Here is a 12,864-nt window from a genome sequence, read left to right on the forward strand (position 1 = left end):
TGCAGTCAATAGATTTTCGTGTTATCTATGTAGATATGGTATTCATGACTTATTTTCCTTTCTCTCTAATACATAGGTTATACAGATACATATATTATATAACATACATATTAGATAGATATGATTCCTACCCTAGTATTATCACACCTGGAGCTATGTGGGGCCAGCTAGTGGAAAAAGAACTCCCTTGTGTTATGATTCACAATGAAAGACTCAAGTGACCTAAAAGCTCAGCAGCAAGGGATGGTATGACTTCGAACATAGGCTGTGGGAAGAGCCTCAGTTCCTTTCAGGGGACATTGCCCTCCAGAATGGCAGTGGGTGTGATGGGTGATGGAGCTGATTCTGCATCTCTACCTGTGTGTTCTAAGAAGAGAACCAAAGATGGGTGCTTATTTACTTAATGATGTTTAAGGATTCCCCAGCAAGGCAAGTTGGTCGTCCAAGAGTAAGTTTCAGTAGAGTCAAGTGCAAGGTAACTTACTCAAGGGAGAATAATCTCAACTTTATTTAGAGGAGGTGGGCGCTAGACAGCATAAGGGCTTGAACTTGGATTAGCTTTTCAGTGGGTCCAAAATTAACCTGTTCAGATGAAAAGTCCTCTTGTTTCTGCTAGTTCATATCCATTGAAAAGAAAATTATCACAAATATTTAGACATACTTCTGTCAGTGCATATTTTGGCTTAGTGTTCTGTGGATTTGGACCCTAATCATTCTCTCCCTTCCTCCCTGATGATTGTAAAGGAGTACTGGGATTCTCAGGATTACAGGAAATGTCTCATTTTCTCTAGAGCAGCTAAGGAAACAGCCTGCTTGCAACAGGTGTATTTCATGGAAAATCAAGCTCCTAGATCTGGGGATTTGAAAATCTCCGATTGTGATTGTTCAACATCACTAATTTAAAATATGTTTCAACTGTTATGCAGGAAATTATTGAAGATGGAGAAAGTTCTGAAGTTAAAGCTGTGTTAAATGATGAACGATATCAGTCCTTTAAAGTAAGTGATTTTACATGTATTTATCAAAAATGGTTTTTCCGTTAGTCCCATTACTTATCCTAAGTGGTTGTACTAGTCAGCTCGGGCTGCTGTAACAAAAAGCCACGTGCTGGGCTTAAACAACAAACATTTGTTTTCTCACGGTTCTACAGGCTGGAAGTCTGAGATTAGGGTGCCTGCATGGTTGGGCTCTGGTTAGGGCTCTCTTTCTAATTTGCAGACCACCTCCTTCTCAATGTCCCTCACATGACAGAGAGAGAGAGAGCAAACTCTGGTGTCTTGCCTTATAAAGTCACTAATCCCACCATGAGGGCCACACCCTCATGACCTCATCTAAACCTAATTATCTCCCCCAAACCCCATCTTCAGATACCATCACCTTGGAGGTTAGGATTTCATCATAGGAATTTGGGAGGTGGGGCACAACTCAGTCCATAGCAGTGGTCTAGGAAGCAGAGGCCTAAATAAATATGGGTACTCGAGACTATTGCCATGCTGTGGTGAGATATAAATGATCTTACTTCCCAGGAGTCACTCCTGGGTATAAATAGCATGGAACCACTAGGACTGTGGGATGAAACAAACCTGCTCTGGGAAGAGCAAACCTGTGCTGGAAAGATCCTCACTGCACCCTTTTCTACTTTGAAGCAGGATATGTTACCTCCCAATGTTCCCTACCTCAGAGTTGCAGGCAGCAGAGATTTCTACCAGTCCTTTTGGTTCAGGAGTGATGCTCAGGTCTAAAAGATGATGGGGGTGCAGAAGCCCAGGCTTGGAGTGCAGTTGCAGGCAGACTGGGTTGAGTCTGGGCCCTGCGACTTACCAGTTGTGTGATGATGAAGAATTTATGCAACCCACATGTGCATCCCTCTTTAAATTGTGAGAGTGAATGTGTATGAATATGTGTGTGTGAGAGACCCTTGGCAAGGAGGGTGTTGGGTGGGGATACCTGATGTCACGAATTATCAGTGCAGGCAGTCCTTATTGGTTATATGGAAGCCCTGGGCAGTGCCAGAAGCTGACTCCTCACTTCTGTTTCATTTAGTAATATCACATGTCAGGACAGGACCCTCCTGAAATACACATGCTTCTGAAAAAATACCATCACCTACCTGCTTGTCATATTCAGGAGAAACTAGGTCAGAGATTTGTTTACACTTTTTCTTAATCACTTGTCCTTGAAAAGTGTCACTTCATTGTCATAATGACTGTTATAGAAACTAAAAGCTTGTCTTTCTGTTTGTTTCAGCTCTTTACTTCTGTATTTGGAGTGGGATTGAAAACATCTGAGAAATGGTTCAGGATGGGGTTCAGAACTCTGAGTAAAATAAGGTCGGATGAAACCCTGAAATTCACAAGAATGCAGAAAGCAGGTGACTCGTCTCTCCTAAAAATCTCATTGTTGCCACGAGCTGGTCAGGCTGTGGTAGAGATCTGTCAGCCGTACTTTGATTCCAGTCTTGGCAGGCTGGTCACTTGTTTGGCCTCCTTTCATGCTATGGCTAAAAGCTCAAGCTTTTAGAATCAGACCTGGATCCAAATCCTGGGTCCAGCTGTGTGATCTTGATCATGTTAAAATCTTCGAGCCCTATCTGTAACAGGGAGGTAACATTGGCACATAAGAGGGGACAAGATCGAATCTCGCAGCCAAAGCTCTCAGCCTAGCACAGACCAAATATACACTGCGTGGCAGCCACTGTCATTCCTTTATCCAGATGTCAAACGCAGTTGCACCATTGATCTAGTTCTTACTGAACTGACACTTCTAGACATCTGTGTCTTGGCTGGGTGAGAAGCGTAGGTGAGGAATCCAGGAGAGAAATTTGACATTGACGATTGGGGAGTAAAGAATATTTGACCAAACTAGAGTTGTTGCTTGGCACATATATGAATCTGCTTTTGAAATTGTAAAACACCAGGACATAGAAGGCAAACAGTGGAAATCTAGACACGGGGTTTATCTACCCCACCAGGACTCGTCAACCTAAAACAGGAGAGCGTAGAGTTGGGCATCTGAAAGCCTGATGGGGCCTCCTGGGGTGGAAGGGAGCTTGGCCACTTCCATTCATGGAGGGTCCTGGTAAATTTTTTTTTAATGAAGAAATGCAAAAAAAAAAAAAAAGGTCAAAAATAGGACAGGTTTTAAACATTTATTTTTAATCTGTAATAGAAATACAGTATAACTGGGATTGGAAAGGAAGTCACAGTCACAGTTCTGAGTACTGTGGCTTCTGAGTTACAAAGAATGATGAAGTCATCAACATTTTTAATGATATGAAAGTAAGGGAATCTTCTACAAAAGGAGACAGCTCTCTTCTGTTTAAAAGAAACAAGCAAGGGGAGTGGAAGAAAGCAGTTCTTGGTGGTTCACATCAACACTACCATGGAAGACCCCTATTCATCTTTCATAAAGCTGCTAACCTCTGCAAGATTGCTAATAAGCTTTATAAGATACCACCTGGTGACTAAAAGAGCCTAAGACAAAAAGGACCCATACTCATGTTCTGGGCGCCTTAAAGTGCACATGTAACAAGCATGATGTACACCAGCTCTAGAGATGCCATTAAAATTTTTATGTAAGTATTAAACATGGCTCACAAGGATAGCAAGGACTCTCAACACATAGAGAAAGTGGGAGGCAATGCAGTGTTTCCCTTGGATGAAAACCCGTATAGAGTGACACAAGTGCTCTTAGGATCCGAGTATCTCCCAATTCCCCAGCTTTGTAAACTGGATTTTTCCCTCCCTATTGGGCTCTTCCAGCTTGGTGAATGAAGCAGTTATTACTTACTTAATCCATCAGTGATGGCCGTCTGACTGTTTAATGCTCTTGTTTTATGTAGAAGTCAAGGAATGCCTTCCTATCATACTTAAAGCTTAAAAGCCCTGGCTTTATGTATCCCTGGCAGCAGCACTGCAACGCGTGGGCTTGTCAATATTAGAATATCGCCAAGCGTAAGCTAATTGAAGACGCTCAAATTACCATCCACAGGTCAGGTGGAAAACCTGATTCAGTTTTACTTAAAACTAAAACCCTTGGTTTTAATTCCCTGAGGCTTGAGTATTCACGTGCCACATCGGTGTCTGAAATACCAGAGCACACATACAACACTGTACAGTGTAATAAGTTTCTTGTAATACGTTAACCTCCCGCCATACCGAAAAGGAAAGCCAATTAAGTTGCCTTCATGGGTGTCAACAAATTATTATAGTATCTCCATGTTCATTCCTGATATCTGCATATTTCCTTAAAGAAATTGTTAATCATGACTTTTGATTTACATTACATCCTGCATAAGCACAGGAGTTTTAAGGTTACCAAGTGAGTTGTACTTCGAATATCAGTCAGGATGAAAATTTTTATATCAAAAAAGAGCCAAATTGGGCATTGCTTTTTTTTTTCACATTAATACATTATATGTTTAATTTTATTAAACTGATTTTTTTTAATGGCATGAGAACACTTGACACAAGATCTACCCTTTTAGCAATTTTCCCCCAACTGGTATCACTATTTATTTATCCATTTCCTGTTGATAGAACTTAGAGTTATTTCCAGTTTCTGGCTCTGAATATTTTTGTACCTGGGGATATATGTTCTCATTTCTCTTGTGCATATACTTAGGAGTGAAATTGCTGGGTCAGAGGATAAATAGCTATTGATTTAGCTTTAGCAGACACTCCCAGAAAGCAAAAGGCCATTGTTCACATGAAAAAGTCACACCCAGGAGAACACAGATCACTCGGTCTCCATGGAACAGTTTGGCGCTGGTGTCTGTGGCCACATTAGCTCTTTGTGGGGCCGAATCCCTTCCCACTGAGGGCTGGCCATTTCACATAAGGCCTATCCCTTTCTCCATTGACCTGTCCCATGGCTTTTCAGGATTCCTCTACTATGAAGACCTTGTCAGCTGTGTGACCAGGGCCGAAGCAGAGGCAGTCAGCGTGCTGGTTAAAGAGGCCGTCTGGGCATTTCTGCCCGATGCCTTTGTCACCATGACAGGAGGATTCCGGAGGTAAATGATGATGAAGGCTGCTTTTGCCTCCCCTGCTCTAACACCTCAGTAGCTCCCCATGTTCAGAGGTTTTGGCATGAAAGGCTTCAGTGATCTGATCTCTCTGGAGCCTCATCTGCACTTTGTGCTTCTCTCCCGCAACCGCAAGTGGCTTGTCATTCTCTGCACACGGAGCTCTTTCCTGCCTCTGCGACTTTGCTCAGTCCTACCTTTCTGCTTGGACTGGCTTTCCTCAACTTGGCACCTGGCTCCCTACTCCTCATTCATGAAGATTCAATTCAGATGCCACTTCCTCCAGAAAGCCTTCCTTGACTCCTCTTCCCCATGCTGGGCGAGGCACCCTTCCTCAGTGCTCCCTGGACAGCTGCCAGTAATGTGTTTGTATTGTTTGTATGCGTGCTTTCCCCATTAACTTTTTAGAGCTGAGTGCTTGGTGAGGACCTGTGCGTGGCGTCTGACGCAAAGTTGGCACTTGAGAAATATTGTTTGAATGAATAAATGAATGAATGAACTCTTCACAGGGATGTGTGCAATTGTTGGATATTGAAGCCTCCATTTCGGAAAGAAGGCTCCTTCCCTCCCACCTGCTTCTCCAACCCTCCCTCTTACATAGTGGCTGTTGGCTGTAGGAGGTGACGGAGAAAGTGGGAAGAGAAGATCAAATCCAAGAAAATGTCCTTAATCTATGTCAATTCCAAGAGCCCTGCGCCCTATCTCGTATTATGTGAATACAGTTCTTGGTTTGCTTGTTGTCACACTTGTTTCTGTGTGTGGGGGTGTGTGCATGTGTGGGTGTGGAGGATAAATAATCTTTGTCTTTTTTTTACCAACATGCACATGATCATATATATAAGATGTGTGATTTTTAAGTTTTTCTGTGTCATAAATTTATTTGACAAAGAATAGAATTGTATAACCAAGGATATTTGGTTTAATGCCATGAGCATTTTGTGTTGCAGACCTTAAGCATGAGGCAGAGAAACACAGGTGACTTTAAAAAACAAACAGCTGCAAATCTAATTTATTTCCATTTTATACTATTTTATTAATCAGGGGTAAGCAGATTGGGCATGATGTAGATTTTTTAATTACCAGCCCAGGAACAACAGAGGCTGAAGAGGAACAACTTTTACCTAAAGTGATAAACTTATGGGAAAGAAAGGTAAGAAGAAAGATCGTAAGTAGATGTTTGGACACTCAAGCATTGTGCTACTACTGTTGACTTTGGCACATGATTTACCTCGTGCTTGTGTAATGACCATCTACTCCATTCTCAGTTGTGTGCAACAGCTTACACAGTGCCAGTGACATGCAGTGGGACTTACCTGCCTTGGGTCCTAGAGTCCACGTTATGGTCTTGTTTATACACCCTTGTCCTATTACCAAAGGGACTGAGAACAGCTGTGTCTCTGTGTTGGCCATGCAGAGGCATCAGATCCCTAAACAAAATGAGAGCATGTGCTGCGAAGACTGGGAGGAGGCAGCCAGGGCAGCGCAAGCTTAGGGATGGGGCAGGGCCTCTAAGACTGGGATAAAGTCGGTATAAGACATGTCACTGCTGCCTTGAACTCTACGCTGGTCAATAACCACCTGAGATGGGAAGAAGGAAGCTAATGAGGGCAAGTTGGGCCCAACAGAGGTCATGGATCAGGGACCACACCCACTGAAGTCAGACTTGCCACAGGCCAGCTACTGCCCAGTGGAGGAAGCTAAGGATGACCCTGCGGCCAGAATCACCTGCAGGGCCCTGACCCCTGCCTGACCCCACAGAGAGCACCACCTCTCCAAGACCAGAGGGCCCCTCCCCCGGGGCCTCCAGGCCTGGGTGGGGTAAGGAGGCTGGAGCTGGTGTTTTTCTGGTACAGCTTCATCTTTCCTGAGTGATTTAGCATCTGCTGGGTGTGGACCAAGCTCCAGACAGGCCAGAGAGAGAAGCCCTCAGATCCAGCGGGAAGAGGAAATGCACAACCCTGGTGCCAGGAACACTGGAAGTGAAGACCCAACTTTGAGACCAGATCTAAATTCACCTGAGAGGCCCCCTCTGTCTCTCTCAGGAGAGTGGACCCAGGTGGCCAGCAGCTCTGAGAGTGAACATCATAGCTAGGCCAGGGGAAGGCAGCTGCACCCAGGCTGCCCCCACGGCTCGCTCGAGCAGGAAAGCCGAAAGCTCCTCGTGGACAGACAGCAGACTGATGGGGCCTGCCCGCCACTGCTGGGGTGGAGGGGGGCTGCCCAGTCCCCCCACCCAGGGGCTCCGGCTAGGGTGGACCTATTTGGCCTGGGTTTATAGGCACCACCTTCCACATGCTCTGAGATTGTTCCAGCCCAAAGTGGGATGGGATTGCGAGATGGTGACAAGGAGCCTTCTTTCCATCGGTCCTTCTTCAGTTGCAAGGCTGCCATCCTGCTGGTCCTCAAGCAGAGGAGCAAGGCCAGGCACGGGTGGAGGCGGACATTAAGCACGTCGGTTTTAGATTTGGGATTTTAAAAGCAAAACCCTGCCATTTGCTGGCTGCATGACCTGGGACTCTTTCCTCAGTCTTTCCAAGCTTCTCTTTCTTCATCTGTAAAACAGGGATAGCAAAACTCTCTCATCTCGTAAAGGAGAGGATTAACTGAGGGCATTAGATAAAGCACTTGGCACAGCGCCTGATAAATGGTAAATGCCTATTAAGCGGTGGCTTTGTCATGATCTCACCTGCACAACTGTATACTGAACTCGGCTGGAGGGCCAGGCCCTGTGCCAGGCGAGGCAACCCAGGAGAGAACACAAGCGGCTGCTCCCCTTGGCTCACTGGCAAACAGGACCTCTGGGAGGAGACGCTGTGGGGCTGCGGGTGTCCCAGCTCTGCCCACACCCCTGCAGCCCCACGCCTGCTCCCGACACCTCAGTTATGAATCATGTTTAACCTCCACCTCTCCCTCACTCCTGCCTTTTTTTTTTAACCCAAATCTGCACTTTTCAGGTTGAAAAGATTGTATCCCATGCAGCCACACACGAGCACACATTCACATGACCCACACCCATATACACATTCAAGGTTTTAAAACACCTGCAGAACATAATGAACAGCCAATAGGTATGAGTTTGAGCCGCCCATGAGATGAATCTACGTGCTGTCCTTGTAGAAGGCCTCTTGGTCAGGGGAGGGGAGAAAGGGAAGAAAAGAGCTTGGAAATACTGATCTTTGTGGGGGAAGGGGGTGGGGGGAGCCATCCGGAAGACTCCCCTGGCCTGACTTCTCACTGGCCACCAGCAGTTCAACCCAAATCAGGCAGGGCTGACTGAGCTGCTCTGGGTTCATGCCCACAGGTGGACCCATCTGTCTGTTACCAGCCAAGTGTCACCACCATGTGGCAGTAGTGCAAACACAGGTTACAACTTTTAGGAAGCCAGCTTTGTGAACTTTTTTTTAAGGGGGTGGGGTTGTTATGATAGATTTGGCTTCAAAGTGAGACTTGGTAATATTTTAATAGCTCGCTTTTCAAGTTTACATAATTCAAATTGACATGAAAGGCTGCTATGCTGACTAACCTTACTAAGTTTCATTAAAAAGCAGAATGGTGTCTTCCCCGAGCGGGTTATTAGATTTGTCTACGGAGATACTTGCCTCCTCCACCAGAGGCTCTTCCTGACTCAGTGGTGTCAGATGGTGTCAGTTCTTCCTCATCCCTTTTCTGGGGAGGCACTGAAGATCAGCAAAAGAAAAAGCATTCCCTCCTCAAAGTGCTGAGCTGAACTGAAACAAGGACTCTTGGTGGGGGCGGCGTGGATCGCAGAAGAAACGCAAAGCATTTTTGATAACAATAATAAACGGAACCAGTGATGCTCCCAGTGTGGTCCCTGGATCAGAAGCAACAGCACCACCTGGGAATTTTTTAGAAATGCAAACATAGGCCCCTCCTCCCCCACAGCAAATGAATCACTCTGGGTCAGGGCCTCCCAAACTGCTTTAACAAACCTTCCAAACGCTTCTGATAATATTTGAGAACTTCTGACCTAAAGAATACATGATAACAAGTCATACACCCTAATATCTATGATTAGATTATTTTAAGGTTATTTGCTCTTTTAGTTGCTACTCACATTTAGCAGTTAATTGCATATTTCTGCTTCTCTGTACCCCATGACTGCCTTGAGCCGTGAGGAATTCCCATGGAGCAGGTAAGTTGGGGGAAGGCAGCTTGCCGAGCATAACCCTCTGACTAGGCAACATTGGGTGACATGCCACTAACCTTATCCCAGCCTCCAAGGCAGGCAGAGTAATGGTCTCAAAGTGCTCCCTAAGAAGAGTGAGTCGTTCTGCCCAAAAGTGGGGCTGAGTCTCCAGCCACATCCCTTTGGGCCAAGGAAGCCTGGTCACCGGTATAAAGTGGAGGGACACTAAGTCAAAGCAACTGCATGGAAATGGCTCAGCTTTTTGTTCAAGGTTGGTTTGTGCTTAAAGGGGTGTGGCAAGTTTCTGGGTACTGGTCTGTGATCAGACGTTGGGGGAGTGGATTCTCTGGCGTGGATTCTCTGGTGGCTTTGCCATGAACTGGCCTTGGCTCGGCCTCTCTAATCACTAAATTCCTCTGCTGCAGAGGGAGGGCAGTACACCCGCTCCTTGGCTTCCTCTGCTGGTGTTGCCCGGTGGGCTCACAAGGCAAGGCCAAAACACAGTCATGTTCCGCTCAAATCTTTCCTTAAGAGTGTTCATTAGGAGCCCAGCATCAAGTCACCCACCCTGTCCACCACGGACTCGTCCTGACATCTCTGTTTATTTTCAGGAGTTACTTTTATACTGTGACCTTGTGGAGTCAACATTTGAAAAGTCCAAGTTGCCAAGCAGGAAGGTGGATGCTTTAGATCAATTTCAAAAATGTTTTCTGATTTTAAAATTGCACCATCAGCTAGTAGACAGTGGCCTGTCCAGCCGGGAGGAAGGAAAGACCTGGAAGGCCATCCGTGTGGACTTGGTCATGTGTCCCTATGAGCACCGTGCCTTTGCCCTGCTGGGCTGGACCGGCTCCCGGGTAAGCACTACCTGGATCCAGGGCATGAGGTAGACTGGGTCCACCTGGGCCCAGGGGAGAGACAGTGGCAGCAGGGGTGGGGTGGGGGGTAGAAGGGGAGGGGAAGTGCCCAGAAACCTCTAAATCAGGGCATTTCACCTGCACATGGTCAAGTGAGACAGATGCATTCCGAACAGTCGTTCTCACAATGTGATCCCCTCACCAGCAGCATCAGCCTTGCCTGGGAACAGGTTAGACATGTTCTCCACCCGACCCCAGACCTACAGCTCAAGTGTGAGAACCGCTGAAGCAGGGAAAGCAACCTGGCGGCTGAGGGCTCAGGTTCAGTTCCCCCCGGACCAGGTCAAAAGCCCGTGCTCTGCCCTTACAGCTGGGTGATCTTGGTCAAGTTCCCTGTGTCCTTTAGGACTTAGTTTTCCCATCAGGAAAGTCAAGGGGAAGACTCTGCTACCTTCCTGGGTTGCGGGGATCGGTGAGATGAAGCTGGCAAGCTCCCAGCACCATGGGGCCAGCGCTGGCCGAGCAGCAGTTCCCAGCTCCCCACCATGTGACATTCACAGACATGGCACCTGCGATTTGTCCCATTAGCTTGGGCTCCACCCTCCCAACCAACTCCCCCACCCCCACTGTTTTTCCAAGTAGCTGGCTATTGCTTTGAGTGATGTGAGCCCTCAGAGGGTTTTATACGATGAACGACATAACATAAATTAATGGTCCTTCACCTGGAGTTAAATGTCAGGCGTGTTTGCTTTGGGCTGGGAATTATTGCAGCACAGGATTTTAGCACTAGAACTTCTTACCCTCATCAAAAACCCTGGCTGGCATCTTTCATTCATAAAACCTGGGACAGCTGATGATCATCACAATGCAGTCTGTCTGACAGATATACCTCTTTGGGAATAGAGTCTGTTGAGAAAGGGGAGAGTTCCAAAATTCTTTCATAAAGTCGTGCTGGTCGGGAATCACTGGCAGGAATGGTTGCTCTTTGTCCATTTTGTTTCTAAGCACATTTTAGTCTCGCTTCTCAGAGTTCTCAGAAATGGCCGCTGTCGGTTCTGCGGGGCACTGACAGGGCACTCAGCCCTGCCACTTTCAGCCACAACTCTAACTTTAAACAAATGATAACCTCTTCAAGCCCTAGTTGCCCCAGCTGTATTGTGGATAATAGGGGCGCCCACGTCCTAAGGTTGCCATCTGGTTAAAAGACACACGTGCGTTTAAAAGTGGCAAGGGCCCTGCAAATGGTAGCTACGTGTGCTACTATCTTTCCATCCCCCTTGTTATGTGACCACTGAATGTGACATGTTTTGTCCCCAAGTGAATACATGTTGGTGGGTGACCAGGACTAGGTCTAGTCTAAAATTTTGTAGGTGAGAAATGCAGTTTCACCTGTTTACCCAAAGATTTCAGGGCCTGGGAAATGTTCTCAAGCCAATTCAAGTTACCTATTAATCTCACCTCAGCTTGGGGTCATTAACTTACCAGGCTGTCTGAACTTTGGAGCTGACAAAGCTTCCTTAGGATCTTTGTGCGCTAAAGATTTCCTGAGCAGGAGACATTCACAGGGACACAGTAAACTGAGGTTTTTCTAGAAGCATTCAGGTATGGTGCAGTTTCTGAACTGAGTACAGAGTTCATTAGTTAAAAAGACAAAAGAAGCTTCTGTTTTCTCCTGAATCATGTTTCTTCAAAGCAGATCTGCTGTTTGTCAGCGTGACTCTTTCCGCTTTTTCCTTCAAGAGTATTGTCCATGTTTGTGTCAGATGCTGAGAGGAGGCACACTCTCCCCTCTGGAAATACACGGACAATTGTGGCCAGGTGCTTAGGCTAACCCAGCCTCTTTCGAGACCAAATGGCCTCTTTTCACCAACTTTAGAAGCATCTCTTCCTTAAGATACCTTACTGCCATTTTCCAGAAAATAGTCATAAGAAACATGCATACTTACAAAGACTTACACAAGTGAATGGCACCCTCTAGAATTTTGCAGTGCACAACCTGCACAACTGTACGCAGCAGCCCTGGGCCAACCTCTGAAGTCGGTTATGACCAATGATACAGCCAGACTGTAGTACCACTGCCCCTGATCAATATTCAGCTTTCTTTATCTAAAACAAGACAGCATTCTTGCCCTACTTATCTCAAGAGCATTGTTGAGAGAAACTAAAAAGGTTGTAAAGCAGAAGTCAGAGACTGAGCTTTGGGATTCAGGAGTTTGCATCCTAGCTCTATTTTTGGCTCTGTGGCCTTGGATAAATTACTTAGGCTCTCTGGGCCTCCTTTCTTCATCTGAAAAATGATGCTAATAAAAGCAACCAACCTCACAGGATTGTAATAAGGATGAAATGAAAGAGTGCCTTCATTTTAGCACAATTTTGAGTCTAATTATGTACTCAATACTGTTCTTTTAGAGGTAATATTAGACTCTTTTAGAGGCTGTTAAGGACAAGCAATAATAGAACAAATCAGAAATTAATATAAAACAATAAATCAACCCAGTGCTTAGCACAGGGTAAGCTCTCCATAGACGTTAAGTAGGATATTATTGCCTGGATTATGGCCATGGCTGTTCTAACTGGTCTCCCTGCTTCTGCCCTTGCCTGCTACAGCCAAGTGATCCTGTCATAACATAAGTCAGATCAGGTCACTCCCCTGCTCAAAACCTGGCAGGGGCTCCCCATACAACTCAGAAGAAATGTGGAAGGTCTTCCAGTGGCCACGAGGCCCTGTGCGATCTTCCCACCTCCTTGTCTCCCAAACTCCTCTCCGATTGCTCACTCCCTAAACCAGCCAGCCTCATCCCTCCCTAAGGCCTCCATTCTGGCTGTTCCCCCGA

The 12,864-nt window shown here is 46.1% G+C and overlaps 1 protein-coding gene across 1 annotated transcript in view; it reads left to right on the top strand.

Annotated features, from left to right (window-relative positions):
* The window catches only part of DNTT (DNA nucleotidylexotransferase), a 30,342-nt gene that overhangs the window by 13,617 nt on the left and 3,861 nt on the right, over positions 1-12,864 (top strand). Inside the window, exons 5-9 of the mRNA XM_010974374.3 lie at positions 927-998; positions 2,248-2,371; positions 4,882-5,014; positions 6,068-6,176; positions 9,785-10,030. Coding sequence (XP_010972676.3) covers positions 927-998; positions 2,248-2,371; positions 4,882-5,014; positions 6,068-6,176; positions 9,785-10,030 — 684 coding nt within the window. The remainder of the gene's footprint in view (positions 1-926; positions 999-2,247; positions 2,372-4,881; positions 5,015-6,067; positions 6,177-9,784; positions 10,031-12,864) is intronic.

Source organism: Camelus dromedarius, chromosome 8, assembly GCF_036321535.1.
Source record: "Camelus dromedarius isolate mCamDro1 chromosome 8, mCamDro1.pat, whole genome shotgun sequence".
Classification (NCBI taxonomy): domain Eukaryota; kingdom Metazoa; phylum Chordata; class Mammalia; order Artiodactyla; family Camelidae; genus Camelus; species Camelus dromedarius.